This window comes from Drosophila novamexicana, unplaced genomic scaffold (genome assembly GCF_003285875.2).
Source record: "Drosophila novamexicana strain 15010-1031.04,08,12 unplaced genomic scaffold, DnovRS2.1 tig00000121-arrow-pilon, whole genome shotgun sequence".
In the NCBI taxonomy this organism is placed as follows: Eukaryota; Metazoa; Arthropoda; class Insecta; order Diptera; family Drosophilidae; genus Drosophila; species Drosophila novamexicana.
The window spans coordinates 235626-252325 of NW_020824773.1; the positions used below are offsets into that span (position 1 = coordinate 235626).

The 16700-nt window shown below is 44.4% G+C and overlaps 7 protein-coding genes across 7 annotated transcripts in view; 2 read left to right on the plus strand and 5 right to left on the minus strand.

Moving 5' to 3' along the window:
• Positions 1 to 3980, minus strand: part of LOC115757982 (prolow-density lipoprotein receptor-related protein 1) — a 63930-nt gene extending 59950 nt beyond the window's left edge. The window contains exon 1 of the mRNA XM_030698471.1: positions 3806 to 3980. Within this exon, the coding sequence (XP_030554331.1) occupies positions 3806 to 3947 (142 nt within the window). The 5' untranslated portion in view covers positions 3948 to 3980. The remainder of the gene's footprint in view (positions 1 to 3805) is intronic.
• Positions 3981 to 4864: 884 nt separating this feature from the next.
• LOC115757993 (succinate dehydrogenase assembly factor 2, mitochondrial) lies at positions 4865 to 5975 on the plus strand. The gene is made up of 3 exons (XM_030698487.1): positions 4865 to 4983; positions 5069 to 5226; positions 5290 to 5975. Exons 1-3 carry the CDS (start codon positions 4966 to 4968, stop codon positions 5576 to 5578), a joined length of 465 nt encoding a protein of 154 aa, XP_030554347.1. The 5' UTR covers positions 4865 to 4965; the 3' UTR covers positions 5579 to 5975.
• LOC115757985 (DNA mismatch repair protein Mlh1) lies at positions 5659 to 8112 on the minus strand. The gene is made up of 2 exons (XM_030698473.1): positions 7265 to 8112; positions 5659 to 7211 (listed from the first exon to the last, which is right to left on the minus strand). The coding sequence occupies exons 1-2, from the start codon at positions 8064 to 8066 to the stop codon at positions 6031 to 6033; spliced, it is 1983 nt and encodes a 660-aa protein (XP_030554333.1). The 5' UTR covers positions 8067 to 8112; the 3' UTR covers positions 5659 to 6030.
• Positions 8113 to 8278: 166 nt separating this feature from the next.
• Positions 8279 to 10194, minus strand: LOC115757988 (putative ankyrin repeat protein RBE_0220). The gene is made up of 5 exons (XM_030698478.1): positions 10010 to 10194; positions 9067 to 9953; positions 8937 to 8999; positions 8685 to 8880; positions 8279 to 8627 (listed from the first exon to the last, which is right to left on the minus strand). The coding sequence occupies exons 1-5, from the start codon at positions 10094 to 10096 to the stop codon at positions 8469 to 8471; spliced, it is 1392 nt and encodes a 463-aa protein (XP_030554338.1). The 5' UTR covers positions 10097 to 10194; the 3' UTR covers positions 8279 to 8468.
• A 143-nt stretch (positions 10195 to 10337) lies between these two features.
• Positions 10338 to 13181, minus strand: LOC115757983 (probable ATP-dependent RNA helicase DDX27). The gene is made up of 5 exons (XM_030698472.1): positions 13044 to 13181; positions 12161 to 12985; positions 11226 to 11958; positions 10618 to 11167; positions 10338 to 10556 (listed from the first exon to the last, which is right to left on the minus strand). The coding sequence occupies exons 1-5, from the start codon at positions 13134 to 13136 to the stop codon at positions 10403 to 10405; spliced, it is 2355 nt and encodes a 784-aa protein (XP_030554332.1). The 5' UTR covers positions 13137 to 13181; the 3' UTR covers positions 10338 to 10402.
• Positions 13182 to 13296: 115 nt separating this feature from the next.
• Positions 13297 to 13982, plus strand: LOC115757991. The gene is made up of 2 exons (XM_030698484.1): positions 13297 to 13376; positions 13432 to 13982. The coding sequence occupies exons 1-2, from the start codon at positions 13342 to 13344 to the stop codon at positions 13868 to 13870; spliced, it is 474 nt and encodes a 157-aa protein (XP_030554344.1). The 5' UTR covers positions 13297 to 13341; the 3' UTR covers positions 13871 to 13982.
• Positions 13983 to 14931: 949 nt separating this feature from the next.
• On the minus strand, positions 14932 to 16656 carry LOC115758044 (GDNF-inducible zinc finger protein 1). The gene has a single exon (XM_030698558.1). It carries the CDS (start codon positions 16654 to 16656, stop codon positions 14932 to 14934), a length of 1725 nt encoding a protein of 574 aa, XP_030554418.1.
• Between the last annotated feature and the right edge of the window lie 44 nt (positions 16657 to 16700).

The window sequence follows — 16700 nt, forward strand, 5'->3', positions numbered from 1 at the left end:
TTTATAATTTGTTTAAACGATGTTTAAGGTCTCGTTTACCTTATGCGCCGTTTTTTATAAACATAACATTTTTGAAATATTTTTGGAGTCAAATCTTACGAGTTTGTAGAAAACTAAAACTAAAACAGCAAAAACAATAAAAAAGAAACAATACAATAATAATTATAATACAAATGAGGGGTCTTTTTCACTAAAAATGCCAATAACTGTTTCAGGAAGTTTCTGTAGTGCCAGAACATTCCTTGCCAGATCATTTGGCTTAGAGCATTCAATCTGCGGAGTTTTCCATCTCGTTTGCTGTTGTTGTTTTTGTTGTTGTTGCTGTTGCTTGTATTGCTCAAGACTTAAAGCCGGCCGGCTTGTCCAGTTGTTAGGCATTATTATTTTTTTTCTTTTGCTTAACATTGTTTGTTTGCACAAGCGACAGCAGACTTTTTACGTTAGCTTTCTCTGTCACTCTTACTGTTTATCTATATCTGTTTCACTTGCGCAGTGGCTCGCTCAGCGTCACGATGTTTTTTTTAATTTTGTGGGCTTGTTTGCCCGGCCTTAAGCAGGTGTGACTTATGTCCGTGTATGTGTGTGTGTGTGTGTGTGTGTGTAAAGACTTGTTTGTTGCTGTTGTAATTTGTGCTCTTCTTGTTGTCGTTGTTGTTGTTGTTGTTGTTGTTACTTAATCGTCTGTGCGCAGGTTATCGTTTGCTCTTGAACTTGCGCTCAGCGCCAGCTCAAGCAAACAAACAAACAAAACAAGAAAATAGGAAATCGGTACGTTAAACTCGGCCTGGTCAAAGGTGACTTACATTTTCTTGTATGCATAAACTAATTGGCTGTCAACTCGCGCTCTCTCGCTCTCTCTCTCGCTCTCTGTCGCTGCAGCCGTTTTGTCGCGTTTGCAGCAATTATTAAAACGCAGCCATTGGCGACATGATAAACGATTTCCGCAATATTTCCGTCCGCACGCGTTGCAGGGGGGGGTTGGCAAGGGCAATGGACCCAACAGCTGCCGCTGCCGCCGTCGCCTCTGCTGGGGTTGCATCTAGAAAGAGAGCGAAAGTGCGAGCGAGACAACCTTTGTCCCCTTTGTCTGCCCATACTTTAGCCCGTCCCTTGTGCCGCTGCCGCTGCCGCTGCTGCTGCCCGCGGCGGCATCGTTTTACTGTGGCCCACTTCACACGGGCCTTCACAATTTTAACCCAGCACACAAATTGTCCTTGCGAGGCGGCGGCGTGTTTACAGATTGTTCGCAGCCCGGAAAGGGACCGTGGGCCAGGCCAGGGGAGCGCAATTGAGCAAAAGACGGAATTGAGCAGAAGGAAAGTGTATGCAGGAGTGCAATGGGCCGCGCAATTGACCAGAAACCAAGCATAGCACGTGAAATGGTTTGCGGAAACAACAAAAGTCAAGCTCCAAATTTCTTTATAACTCTAATTTTGTATATTTCCTAATGAAATTTAAAAGCAGTTGAACTGATTTTAGATTTGTGGTAAATATTTTGTATGCTTTCAATTCTTATTTACATACAGAGCAGAACTAAACGATTAGAAAAAGATTAAGAAAACTTTTGGAAAATTTCTTAGTTTTTATATATCCATTTTTGGAAAATTTCAAATAACGATAGAGCTCTTACATGCCAAGTTCGGTTAAGATATCATAAAATACGAGCAAGTTTTGTGTAAAGGAACTTAATTTTAGGCCGAACATTCCTCTAGCAGCGATATGATATAGGGATTCGCAGCTGATCAAGATCGTAGCTTAACTTATAAATGACTTGTTTTTGGTTGAATTTCTTTAGAAACAAGAATGTGTTTATTAGAAGCCGTAAAAAATGTATTAGCATTCAAAACGTACAATATTTTAGAGGCAGTAAAAATAGTTTGTGAGTTTTGAAAATATTAGATATTAGATTTCCACATAGTGATTTCCACTTCACTTCGCTGAAACACGTATTCATGAAGATCTTATGTAAAGCTTTGAAAAAAAGTTGGAAGCAAATCGGCCAAAAAAATCTTTGAATCGCCGAGGAAGCTGGATTTCTACGAAAAGTGTGAACCCTCTCAAATGATTTTTCGTACAGCTCTTTGGAAATAAGTTTGAAAACGAAACGTCACCCATAAATTCTTTGACCCCCATTTCCACCAAGGAGGGATGGATTTTTTGAAACGTATGAAACACTCCCCAAATTAATTTGAACAATTTTTCGATACATGCGGGTGGAATAAGTCAGTCAATAAGTCAGTCAGTCAGTCATTCAGTAAGTGAGTCAATCAGTCAGTCATTCAGTTAGTGAGTCAATCAGTCAGTCATTCAGTCAATCAATCATTCAGTCAGTCAGTCAGACATTCAGTCAGTCAGTCAGTCATTCAGTCAATCAATCATTCAGTCAGTCAGTCATTCAGTCAGTCAGTCAGTCATTCAGTCAGTCAGTCGGTCAATCAGTCAGTCATTCAGTCAGTCACTCATTCAGGACAAACAGCTTTATATATAAAGCTTTGCTTATGTCTATAATTTTGTTGTATGCATGTTAATACATAACACATAAGTAAGTTATCATCGGCAAGATCGACTCATTATGTCACAGAAACTATCAGTAGAAAACCAGTTCTTGTGATATCAAGATATTTTATGCAAACTCGCCAACTGCAAGCGTCACAATGAAAATATAAAATTGAATAACTAAATCATAAATCTCCCATATTAACAGTCGAAACTTATTTGTTGGATAGTACAAACTTTTTAAACTATTGAGTATTGAAAAATATTGAAAATACGCTTTAAATCTGCGAAGCTTTCTAAGATTTGGAAGCAAGATCACTTTGTTTCTTGTTTTTTTGCTTAATCTCCAGATCTTCAATTGAATACTTTGTTAAAGTTCTTGAATATGTGACTCGTTGTCTTGTTTTCAAAGAACTTTTGACTGATTCGTCTCGGACTTAAGGGTACACATTAATGCATACGTATATCTAAATAAATATACTTATATATAAAAATTTATTATATTCCCAGACCAATTGTCGCTTAATATCACCAAATGAGGAAATGGTTACTTTAATTTGTATATTGTTTACGATTCTTTAGTCTAATTTAACGAGCTCAACGTTTAGTTGACTCATTTCCCCTTCACTCCGCCCATTTTCTTCTTCTTGCGCTTTTGACGTTCTAAAGCATGCGAATGCATAATGCGGCCACAGGTCGTCGGGGGCCGCCGCATTTGAGAAATTGCGCTGCACACACTAACACATTTTTTTAACACGTATGTACTATAGACATGTACATAATTGTACCTATTTATTATTCGCATATTTATTTAAATTTTTCTGTTGCTTATTAGCTGGTATTCAAATAGCCAATGGACTGGTTCATGGCAATGCAGCTGAGTGGGGAAACGGGGGGCAACAATGGGTTAAATCGGTTGCTGCAGTTTTTGTTGTTTTGTCTTGCAAGAATTTTGCGTACGCCACATTTCACTTGCTGCGGCAATAAAATTCCAAGCAAATCCAGAAAAATAACAAAACAAATTGTATTTTCTCTTTTTTTCTTTGTTTGTGGATATTTTTGAAGCGAGGAAAAGAATTTGCATAACAAAGGTAAAGGCGCGAGGGGAAGCAGGCGTGGCGCTGTTTGTTATTTTTGGCCTACGCAAGAGCGAAAGAACGAAAAAAAGGTACCCCAAACGGTAGAGCGTGAGCGAGAGCGCATTAATATATTTACTCAAGCGACGCCAGGCGACTTCAACACTGACGACTACGTCACTGCTGTCGGGTTAATGCACCGCAGCAGAGATTAACAACAAATTAAGGCTTACCTTTCTCAGTCAAGGGACTCAGAGTTTTTGTTTTTCCTGCTGTGGAGCCGGACTCCTGTTGCTGCTTCGATTTGCTGCTAGCGACGACGGCGACTACGAAGAGCAGCAACAACAACAGGCACAAATTCGCTGTCGCCGGCATTTTGCCGCTGCTGCGCTGGCTGCTGCGGCTGCTGTTGTTGTTGTTGTTGCTGCTGCTGTTTTTTTTACGTAAAAATAAGACAAAAACAAAGCGCGCACTCACACTGACACACACACACACGCGCGGAAAGCAGCTATTGCTTAAAATGTACTTTGTTTTGTTTATATATTCAGCATTTTTGTGCCGCAAATTGTGGCAGCGATATTTTTTGTTTACTTTTTACTCGGTTTTGTTGTTTTTTTTTTCTTTTTGCCGCGCGAATAACAAATATATGCGGACACACACAAAGGCGCACACACCAATACACTTAACACTAAACACGCAAGCTGGGAATTAGGCACAAGGCTCAAACAAAGTGTAAGCACGGCGTTGCCACAGATATTTATTTTTTACATAATTTTTATATATTTTGCCATATGTATGTATATTTATGTATTTTTGCGTCGGCGTATAAAACGAAACTCGCGTGCCGCTGTCCCACCACACGCCAAGAAAACCGAAAGAAGACTGAGTAAAAACACAGCGATTCATGTAGTGGATAGCTATGAAGGTAACGCTTTGCGCAAGAACATGCTGAGAGTGTTAGCTGTGAGTAAGAGCTACGTCACATCCATGCAACGTCAAGTCGCAGCAGCCATGTAAGAACAAAAAATATGTTCAATAGCTTCCAACAACAAATATATAAAGTTTTCTTATCTTTTACTATTTTAAATCATTTAATCCATTGAAAATCAAATGCATATCGATATGTGAACTGGCGGCGACAAATTTGTCATATCTAATAGACATTGCTTGAATGCTAGCACACCATATTCAGCAGCCCTGGTACTACACGCTTATAGTAGCCCTGTTATATTTATTTTTAAAAGCAAAGCAGGCGGCGCCAAAACCAACAAATACTCTGCAATATTAATAATCCAGCATTCGGGTTTGGAACACGTTGCTGTAAACAACAAAAAACAAAATTCATCGTAAAATTTGATTTTTCGAAAAGAATTTCCAAATTTTGTGTTTGGTAATGTTGCCTCAGCTGCTCGTAAGTAAACTTAAAAATAAAAAAAATGCATTTCGATTGCGTAATTTGTGCAACCGCATTCCATCCTTTTTTGTTTTTGGAACAGCGGTGCCGTAATTTGGTACGCTCTGTGCCCTGGCGACGCTGTGCCTCCGAATCGAGCAGCACCAAGGACGATGTTATTGTGGACTTCGAAGATCCCGATTTGCCATTGCCCGAGTATCCAAAGCGTCCGGACGAGCCATTAGCTAAACGCAAGCAACGGTAAGAGTATTTTGTACGGGATGCTTGATTGATGCCATGGCAATAATGTATTTGCAAAAACAGTCTGCTTTATCAATCACGCAAGCGGGGCATGCTTGAGAACGATCTGCTATTGAGCACCTTTGCGCACAAATACCTCAAGAATTTCGATGCCAAACAGACGGCGATCTACGATGAACTCATCAATGGCGTTAGCAACGATTGGGATATTTATTACTGGGCGACCGGCGTTAAGCCAACTCCAGAGCAATATGAAACGGAGATCATGAAGCTACTGAAGCAACACGTCAAAAATGCGGAGAAGATCACACGGCTACGGCAGCCAGAACTGACCTATTACCGGCAGAACTAATATTTTGTGGGGAAAACGTAAACAAGGCGACAAAACTTGCGGTCTGCCTTGGGTATGGTTTTCCCTGTGGCTTCCCCCACCTTCCGGTTTCGTGCTTTAGACAAAGTATTTCGTTTTACGTTTGACGAATTGAACAAGAACAAAGCTTGCTGCAGAATATGTGGATACAGACGATATACACTCGATCATCCTTACACACACACACCCACACACACACACAGAACACTACACAAATACAATACAAACCATAATTTAATGTACACACACACATACACACATTTTTACTCGATTTATTGCAGGGCTGGTTGTGCTTAGTTAAATTAGTTAGCTAGTACTAGGTATAGGTATTGTTTATTAAACCTCTTTGTTATGATTAAATTGCAAATTTAAAATGTTATTTGAATTTATGCCTTCAATCGGAGCATCAGGACGCTTTATTATAATATCAATAGCTAACAACGTTCAAAGACCTTGTACAAGGTGGGCAAACTGGTCAGCTCGTACAGATGCTGCTTTAGTCGCGCCGGTGGCAGGAGAAACTTCTTAAAGCTTGGAAACAGCACGTGCTCCATGTACCAGTGCTGGCTGCGCATATCGCCATCATCCTGCCAGTCTAGCTGGGCATAATAGCGCGCCGTTTCGCGACAGAAAGTCTCAAAACATTGCGCCTCCTGCTCCCAGTCAACCTCGGTGGCCAGCCGCAGCAGATAAATAGGCAGCTGTGCGTGGCTGGGAATGTGTTGTGCCAGCAGTGCTGGTAAGGATTCCAGGCAGCCCTGCTCCGAAATGCGCAAAGCGAAATACTCGCGCATAATTGGCGCCTTTTCCTGCAGTATGCACACCGCATTGGCAGCCAGCTCCGTTTTGTCACCATCCTCCGGCACCCAGCCGGCGGCACGACTGTCCAGTGCAATAAGCAACAGCTGCTGCAGCGGCAGTGGCGGCACCACGCTTATCTCTGCACAGTTCTGGAACTCGTAGATCAATCGCTGGTAAAATAGTTCCTCGCTCAAGGCGAAAGTATTGCACATGTACAGGCGCGTTTCGTGCTGAAAGAGCGCACGCCGTTCATCCACACATCCCACATAGACAAGCTGCTTCAAAATGGTGCGTAGTGGCACATGGCACTGGCGCTCTACACGCTGCTGCATATTCAGCACGCTGGTTAGACGCACCTCTTTTGATTTGCGCGCCGCTGTTAGCCGAAAGCTTTCGTCCTGTGTTGCCGCTGGCGTTTCATTGCCGGAGCTGGACGACAGGCCAGAATCACTTTTCTCCAGCGTCTTAAAAAACTTATCCAGCTTTTGCTCTGTGGAATCGGTGCGAACCATTTCCTTTTCGTAGATGCGTTGAGTTTTGTCCTGAGTTTGGGTTACTTCCAGTTCCGAGCTGCCTGGCAGCTTGAGCTGCTTGTAAAAGCTTCTGGTAGCATTGCTGCCCAATAGCTTAGCCTCCATTTGTTGCTTGATGCGCTCAATGATCTCTTCTTGGTAAAGAAAGTGCACCTCATGCTTAGTGGGATGTACATTAACGTCCAGGTTTTGTGGCGGCAGCATAAGGCTCATGTAAACAAAAGGATGTTGACCTCGTGGCAAATAAGTGGCATACACAGCATCCACAGCGGCCTTAAGTGCTGAAGGCTCGAGAGGATTAGCAAGCGATGCAATTCTAATATCAACCACTCACCCGGCGAATCGACCAGTCGATGATTAATAAACAACAGCAGCGTTGACTTCTTTACCGCATAGTTAACCTGGGTAAGCTGGCACTCCAGTTCAAACTTGAACATATCATCCTTATGGCTAAAGTCCATCAGCTCCTTGGCAACGGCGGCGCCGTAAATGGAGCGAATATTTTCCGCCCGCGAACTGCGCGCTTGCGTCTTCAGTGTCGGCTGTTCGCCTTGCTTGCGTAGAACGAAACCCACCTGTGGATTGTGCACAGCGTACTTGGCTAGCACATCGGATATTTTTTGGAACTCTTCCGCAGGGGATTTGAGCGCCTGACGACGCTGTGGCATTGTATAGAACAAATCCTCAATGGTAATGATAGTGCCCTGATTGCCGGCACACGGTTTTGGTGGGGCCAGCAGCTTGCCATCCGAGTAGGCGGCCTTGTAGCCGCAGCGCTCGCTGGCCGTCTTGGTTTGTATGCTCAAATGGGCTACATGGCTAATGCTAGCTAGTGCCTCGCCACGAAAACCGAATGTTGCAATTTCTGTCAGATCCTCAAATTTGCTCAGCTTGGAGGTGGTAAAGCGCTCGCAAACAATGGACAAATCGTCCTTGCGTATGCCAGTGCCATTGTCTTGGATTTCAAGCAGCTTGAGGCCGCCGGACTTGATGGTGACCTGAATGTGACTCGATTTGGCATCCAGACTGTTTTCTAACAGCTCCTTCAGTGCATTTGCCGGACGCTGAATAATTTCACCGGCGGCTATTCGATTGACAACCACCTCATCTAGCTTTTTTATGACTCCAGGCTCCATAATGGCGCCAAAATTTCGCTGCTTAACTGAGCATTGTAAACAAACTAGTGATGTCACTTAAAAAATATCGATTTATCGACTTTTGAAAATGGATAATCTGGTCTTTGTATAGCTTATCGATTGTAGAAGCTGTGACGACAGTTCTTCGATTTAAATCCAAAATTTGTTTTTGTTAATTTTTATTAACAATTAACTTTTTTTTAACACATTTATTGTTAAACATAAACTTCAAATAACAGTTCATAAAGCGTTTTAACTAAACCTATTTTGATTCGAGAATTTTCGAAATGATTAATGAATTAGTTTACGGTTATTTGTACTGAGTTGTGTGTTTAAGCTTTAACGGAAATTCTTGAAACTAACACTATTATTCGTGTGCTGGGCTTGCGCTTGTGTACGCGTTTAAAAGGACCATTTACATTTTAAGCAAATAAATACGGATATGCCCAAAATAATGGTTGTGTATTTGAAGACGCTGCGCACCTTGCGTCGCTTGCGCTCGGCGAGAATCTCATTGTAGTCAATATATAGCGGACTCTTGTCCGGACTGAACGAAGCAAGCTGTTAAATTCGTTGGTTATTAATAGGCTCGATATACTTATAAATATACTTGCGCACATATTTAACCGTCTTGGTTAGATCGTCTATAACGCCGCGATATGCTCTCAAATTGCTCCGCAAGTTGGTTAACTGCATTTCCAATGGCTGGCCAAGTTCGCCTTTCATCTGATTCTGAATGACGAAGCGCAGCGAGGCTTGTATGATAACCAAGTGCTGTAAGTGATTGGCGGTGATCATAAGGATCTCATAGAAGCTGCGATTTAAAAGTAAATTAAAAGAGTGCTCGACAACTTAATGGGTTTAATTTACTTATCCATGCCGTCCTTTTTAACCCGTGCAATGGATTTCCTAGACCAGTGATGCAAGTGAAAGCTATGTACAGGACGTAGGTAAGTAGTAAATTAATAAATATATGACTTAGGACCCAGTTAGCACTTACTCTAGTATGCCCTTCCTGATCTTGTTACGATAGATCGGAAACTTTACGCCTATCTTGCTGAGCTTTTCATCATCCATAATAAGGAATTCGGCCAGTGAGGTGCGCGCTTTAGCAAAATATTCCAGCATATTTGCCATATCCACAGAGTTTAATATGCCGCTCAGCTCCTGAAAGTACTCCGGACACTCGGTTTTCAGAAAAATGCGTGGCACATGATCACGCAGCGTGTTGTAGCCGAGGAACTCCGTCGGCACCATGTAAGTGGCAGCAGGATCACGCGGCAGCAGCTCAAGCAGATCATAAAAGCCATGAAATTCGGCCACCTGCTTGGGCGTGTAGCCCTTGTTGTTGGCCAGGCTGGCATTAACGCCCGCATCCACCAGCAACTTGACTATGTCAGCATGATTGTTCTCAATCGCATGAAAGATGGGCGTGCAGCCCTGATTGTCGATCGCATCGAAGCTCACCTCCTTGATCAGCAGGCGCACAACGTTAGTGTAGCCTCTGCGGCAGGCAAACATAAAAGGCGTCAGGCCATACTTGTCGGACACATTGATGACAGCGCCCTTGCTCAGCAGCAGGCGTACGAGCTTCTCAGCCACATACGAGTCGTTCGCCTGGCAGTCACAGGCAAACATCAGCGGCATTGTAGAGTCTACCTGCTTGTTAACATTAGCTCCGAGCTGGTTGACCAGGTAATCGGCCACCTCGTAGTGCCCCTCGCGACAGGCATACATCAGCATGGTGAGGCCTCCGCATACGATCTCATCCACATGGAATTGGAGCGCGTCGATTTCTTCGCGCACACACTGTAAATTGCCCTCCAGCAGTGCATCGAGCAGCTTTTGGCCGCGTTGCACGGGCGGAACGAACTTCTCCCGCTTCAGCTAAATAAGAAGTGGCTTGTGGTCAACAAAATGCGGGAACCAAGAAATTTGCTTACAGGTTCAGAGAAGTAAAAGCCGTCATAGCTGCTGCAATCTGAATCATCCGAGTCCGGCGGTGGGCCAAAAATACATTTGTCGGTCATTTTGGTAAATTTTCTTTAGTACATCCCAATTATAATACTTAAAAAATTGCGCAGCGTAAAGCAAAAAACTAAATAAAATGGAAAAGCTTAGAACGCAGTGTGGCCAAAGCGCACAGGCGAGAAATGCACCAGTTGCTGAAACTTAATAATGTGCTGGTCACACTGAACAGCTTGGTTTCAATCCGTCTTTGAATAGCGAATAATAATCCAAGTTAATATGTTATATGTTTTGATATATTATATTCATGTTTATTTACATGTAAATTAAGCTGATTATTTAATTTTTTCGTTTTATTTGTATGTGTACTATTTCTTTTTATCCTTTTTCGCATAACGTGGACCACCAAAGTTTTTGCCTTTGTTAAATTTGTTTTTACCCGCCTTATTGGTTAACTTCACGGTGCTTGTTTTCTTCTTAACAGCAATTTTAGTCATCTTCTTGTGGCGATTGGCCTCGGATCTGTTGGTACATACATTAAGTTTAAGTTTCGAACGTCCATTGCCAGGCAGTTTTAACTCACCTTAGACGCAGTGCACCGCTGCGACTGACATCAGTTAGATCATTGGTGAAGGCAGATTGTCCGCCACGTCGCTTGGGCTTGCCTCCGGTAGAGCCAACATATTTCGGGGCATCGGTGGCAGCACCCAGTTTGCCAGGTCGTTTGCGTAGCTTCGCCATTTTGGCGCGCACCAGCGAAACCTTTTCAATTTCCTTCATGGCGCGCTCCTTGGCGAGCTGTTCTGGTGTTTTCTTTCTGGGCTCCTCCTTCTTCTTCTTTTTGCGCTTAGCGTCTAGCTCCTTAACTGGTGGGCCGTCCTCGCCATCGCCGCCGTACTCTGGACGCTTGCGTTTACCCGCCAATTTCCCTTTACCAGCTGCTGGCGCTGGCTTGGACTCGTCGTCGTTGGAGGTGAGCGCTAGACGAGCTTTTTCATTCTCACGCTGCTGCTTGGTTTGGAACCAGGTGCGTCTTTCGTTGGGTTGGCCTAGCAGTTTACGTTCGGTTTTAGACAGCTGCTGTTCCGTTTTGGCCAGCTGACGTTCTGCCTGCTCCTCGTCGAGTATGTTTTCTGGTAAAATCGGCAACAAAATCAATAAAAGTACATTTTTGTAGTATAACTTGCTTACGTATTTCGGGCTCCAGTGCCGTCAGCTTATTGCGATACTTCTCAATGATCTCTGGTGGTATGATGCGATTCTTCACACTGCTCTCGGCGTTTTTAATGATGTCCTTAACGATTTTGCGCTCCTTCTCGCCGGCCAGAGATACTGAGATGCCAGCTCGCCCGGCACGCGCCGTACGACCCACACGATGTATATAGTGCTCCGTGGTAATAGGCATCACGAAATTGATGACCGTCTTAACGCCCACAATGTCGAGACCACGGGCCGCCACATCGGTGGCAATCAGCACATCAATTTGCTCCTCCTTGAACTTCTTAAGCGACTCCAGACGTTGCTGCTGCGTCAGATTACCGTGCAACTCCCCAGCGCGCACTCCCAGCAAACCGAGCAGAATGTGAAGTCGATGAGCCTGCTTCTTGGTCTGCACAAAGACCATGCAATGATCGTGGAAAGTGCGACAAATCAAACTGGCCAAAATGGGCTCACGATCGCCCTCCTTATCCTCGCGTATGCGTATAAACTCTTGTCTCAAATTAAAGGCCACCTGTTGGTTATTGTTGACGAACACTTTGACGGGCTTGTCCAGCGAGACGGCGGCCAGATCCTTGACCTGCTCGCTCATGGTAGCCGAGAAGAGCATCGTCTGGCGCGTCTTGCAGCAGGAGTTGATAATCTCCTTCATTTGCTCAGCAAAATACTCGTCCAGCATGCGGTCGGCCTCATCCAAAATAAGCACCTGCAATGTAGATAGCAGTTTTTAGCTACCCTTATTTTATGGATACCATAGATCCCCAAATTATTGGCAATCAGCTTGCAGCTGCAGCGCAGTTGCAAGTACCAGAGTTTTATCCGCATAGCTTCGAAAAGCTCGGAGCGCAAGGATTGAAATTCATCATCTTTTGCCTGGGTTTTTGCATTTTACCCCAGTGTTCGCTTACCTCAATGGAATCCAAGCTGAAACTGGGTGTATTCTTGATGTGATCGATAAGACGACCCGGCGTAGCAATCACAATATCCGGATTCTGACGGAGCACTGTTTCCTGCGCCTTAACATCCAGACCACCGATGGCAAGGCCCACATCAATGCTGGTAAACTGGCACAGCTGCTTGGTCACCTGGTAGACCTGGGCACCCAGCTCACGCGTGGGTACCAGCACCAGCACCCGCGTAATAGCCTTGTTGTTTAGTGGCCGGTAAAGCAGACGCTCCACCGTGGGCAGCATATAAGCTGCTGTTTTGCCTGTACCGGTGGCCGCACAGCCGCAAATGTCGCGACCTAGCAGCGCCACGGGTATGGTAGACGCCTGAATAGGTGTGGGATAAATGTAGCCGAGCACGCCGATGGCGCGCATGAGCGGACGCGACAGATTCATTTGATAGAACGAGGTGATTAGCTCGTTGGCCTCCACAGTGTCATCGAATTGCATTTTTTCGCCTTCCTCCTCGTCCAAGTCATCTTCGGCGGATTTCTTCTTTTTGTTCTTGCTCTGTTTCTTTTCACGCAGTCGCAGATTGTCGTGCTTTAGCTCATCATCGGAGAGCGCTATCTCTTCGTCGCTCTGCTCCGCGGCCACAGCCTCGGCGCCACCGCGTTGTTGCAGGCGTGCGGCAATTTTGTCGTCGGTCTTTGTACGTGCCTTGCGCTTGACATATTTCATCAGATCATCCCAAGTGTCCTGATTGTACTCCTTCACCGAGGAAACGAACTCGAATCCCTTCTCAAACTCGGTCACCTTTTTGTGCCGTAGCTTGGTCGGCTGATACTGCAGCGTGAGGAGAATGTTAGAGGCTGCGTAGCCACTGTTTTAATTGTATACTTACTTCAACTTCGGCATCCGAGTCTTCAGACAGATTTTCTACCTCGGCATCATCCTCAATAGTGCCTATGAGGTCCATATTTTTAGTTGCGCCCATTTCTATGCGCTTAAATGCAACGCGTGTTTACACCTTTCAGCCAACACAACACGTGTGCGAGTGAACGCGATATAATTGGTGAAATCATCGCTCATCCCTAATTTGTGTTGCCGGCAAGTAATAAATATCGATAGGTTTCGATAACTGCCGACCGGTAAACAGCTGTTGGGACAATTGTTATGAAATTTTGTTGGCTGCCATCAAGATGCTGCGTTTGATGACAAAAGCTCGTGCTTTCAGGTATATAAATTAACCCGCTTAATTCATGTCGCATAATAATAACAACATGTTGCAGATCGCTTATACCTGCCGCAGGCATTCGTGGCCATGCACAAAAGGTGCCCAGCGGCGGCAGCAGCAACATTGGGTCCAAGGATGAGGAGCCAATTAGCAATGAGCCCATAGAATTCTTTGGCAGCCAAGCAGCCACTTGGCGCGCCCGCGACACTCGCAGCGGTGGTAGCGATGATTCCCTATGGTATCAGCCCTACGTCATCTCCGCCAGCTTGGCTCTATTTCTGGTCTACTTTTGCATTTTGCGGGAGGAGAGCGACATTGATCTGCGCCTAGAAGGAAATCTGTATGATCATGTCAGTGGCTTGGAGGAGGTTCAGCTCACTGTCAACTATAGGTACAACAAAGAGCATGGACTGGACACCAAGGAGCAGGAGAAACGCCTCATTGAGCTGGGCGTCGATCTGGCCCAATTGGATGCCAAGTTGACGACACAGTAGTTTGCATCGCAATTAGTTTTATGTGTTGTTTTCTATTAAGCATAAAAGTTAATTATATTAAAACCAATATAAAAAGTACTACTAATTTGTAAGCACTATTTGCTGGCTTCTGAAGTTATTTGTATCTTGTATCTATCTATCCTGTGTAATATAAAAACAAGGAAAGCGAACGTCAGCACGACGAATAATAGAAAATAGTTCTAAACGCTTATGCTCATACGAACTATAATCTTGTAGTTACTAAGTTTGGTCAATCGTTCCACGATTCGTCACATGGCAACGTCTTATCCAAAGCTACAAACAAACCTATTCGCTTTCTTCACAGTTTATTTATCCTTCTTTCCTTCAGTTTTAGATTTTGTTTCCTATAGAAAATGTTAATCAAAACGAGTTTGTCTTTCTGTTTTTCTAATACTTAATTAACAATTAACTCAACATTTGAGTCGACTTAACCTTTTCCATTTAGTTTAATTATTATATATATTATTTAATCGTCGTTTTGAATGCATCACATTATAAATTTATTTATTTTTTTAAATAAGATGGCTTGTTCTTTTCAGAATGAAATAGAACTGCATTTTTTAAATTTTAAATAACATTTTCAATTGACTTTAAGAAATAATTAATAATAATATGTCATATCCAATAAATGTGTGTGTAAATGAACATTTTAGAAATCCAAACCTTTAACAAAGTAAAATTACATTTCGTGAATCAAAACGTTCTTATTTGTAACAACATATATATATAAATAATATAACATTCATTACATAATATTCAGAAAGTTTTCATTAACAAAATCGAGACTGTTCAATTTTCGTATACGCACTCAGGAATGCAACAACATTTACAATCAATGCGAAATTCAAGTGGACTTAATAACGCTAGAGCTCGTCCTTAATCCCGAAAACATATACAAAAAAAAGAAATCTAGAATAAAATGGAATCATATGAAATAGTGCTGCTTAAACGAAGGTCGACTTATATACAACTCTTAAGGATGGCCATGTAAGGAACGAGTTAATCTCAACGGAAACTATACTATTTGAGTAGACTTAGACCTAGTAGTTTAGAACATTATCAACATGATCGGGTTTCTGGTCTTGCTCCGCTGCGCGCCGCTTATGTTTCTTGGTTTTGCAATGATGGTAAAACGTGGAAGGTCCCTTGAGTGTGCGATCGCAGCATTTACAATAAATCGGCGGCCCCTTTGACACAGGCTTCTCGACGAGCGTAATGCCCTTCGACTTTGCCAGATTGGTGACGTGACGAATGCTATCGCAGTGGCGCTGATAGTTCCCTTTCTCCTTGATCGTCAAGCTGCAGAGTTCGCAGAAAATTGTGTCAGCCATCAGATGCACCTTCCGCCTATGCTCTTCAATTTCCTTTCTGCTCCAAAAGCTCTTGCCGCACGTTTCGCAGATGAAGTCCTTCCGTTTCAAGTGAACTCGATTCACATGTATATTGAGCAGAAATCTATTCGGAAATTCCTTTTGGCATGTGCTACACACGACCTTAAAGGGCTTTTTGCGTTCTGGTGGTGGAGGATGTCCCAGTTCCAGGCGGCGTTGTCTCATGTGCTCACCAACCGCCACTCGAGCTTCCTCCCGGCTGTGTCTATCACAGCAGCGGCTCTGCGATGGCAAATTGCATATGAGGCAACTATAGTTGCGCACGTGAGCCTGGGCCACATGCGGCCGAAGGGAACACTCCAACTGGAAGCGCCACTTGCACCTGGAGCATTTGAATCTACGCACACGCAGGCGACAGGCATCGCGTACGCTTTTTAAATGCTTTAAATAAATTCGACGCGTTCGAAAACTGCGCGCGCAACTGGGACATTGCCAGCGCCGGGTGCTCTGCATCATCGCATGCTGCCTCTGCATATGCAACTGATGGCTGTAGCTGTGCAGGTAACTGTGACTGCACTTTGGGCAAGCGGTGAGCTTGCAGCGCTTGCGCGGCGCTGGCGGCACACGCACCTCCGACTCCGACACAAAGTCTAGGTGGGTGCCTTTGGGCATGCGCACATGCAGTTGCTCCACTCGTGCAGACCGTTCCTGCTGCTCGGCCTGCTCCTGTTGCTGCTGCGCCGAGAGCATTAGCTTGTAGGCCTCATTCTCCAGGAGCTGGCCCACCTCGTCCCGCCTCGTGCGCCTGCTCAAATGCGAAAGTAACGTGTGCTGAATAAAGTAGCGACGATAGCATAAGCGACAGTGCCAATTGTCGCTGGGCTTGTGCAGCCACTGATGTGCCTCCAGTTGCTGCAGCCTGCGCCAGGGCATTAGCGCACAGTCTGCGCAGCTACAACGCAAACCCGGGAAGCAAGGAGCTGCTGCCGTTGGCCTGAGGGCAGCATGCGCCTCAGTGTCCCGCAGCTTGGCCACGGCACGGCGATAGCCAGTTGTAATCGTATCCACAATTTGCTCCAATTGGGCTACGTTAATGGCGCTCTCCTGTGCTTCAAAAGCGGCGCCCAGCGTCTTGTAATCCGGCAGCAAATCCACCTTATAATACTGATTGCTCCAAAAATGTTCACACGATTGAGCCACACGGAGCAGCAGCATCATGTCTGCGGTGCTGAAACGCACCATCTTCTGCACTGGTCCGCCGGATGCCGTTGCCTCCGCATCAAAGTTTACGTACTTTTGGATGTAGCCGCTGCAGCATTTGCATTTGCAGCCACAGCGATTGGTGCAACTGTTGCTGCTTGCAGAGGCAGCTGGTGCTGGCACACTGGCGCTAAATTCTTGCAAGGCAACAGCCAATTTGAAGGGCCAGGACATTGCTGCGCCATATAAAATGCAAACAAATAATAACAATATTCCAA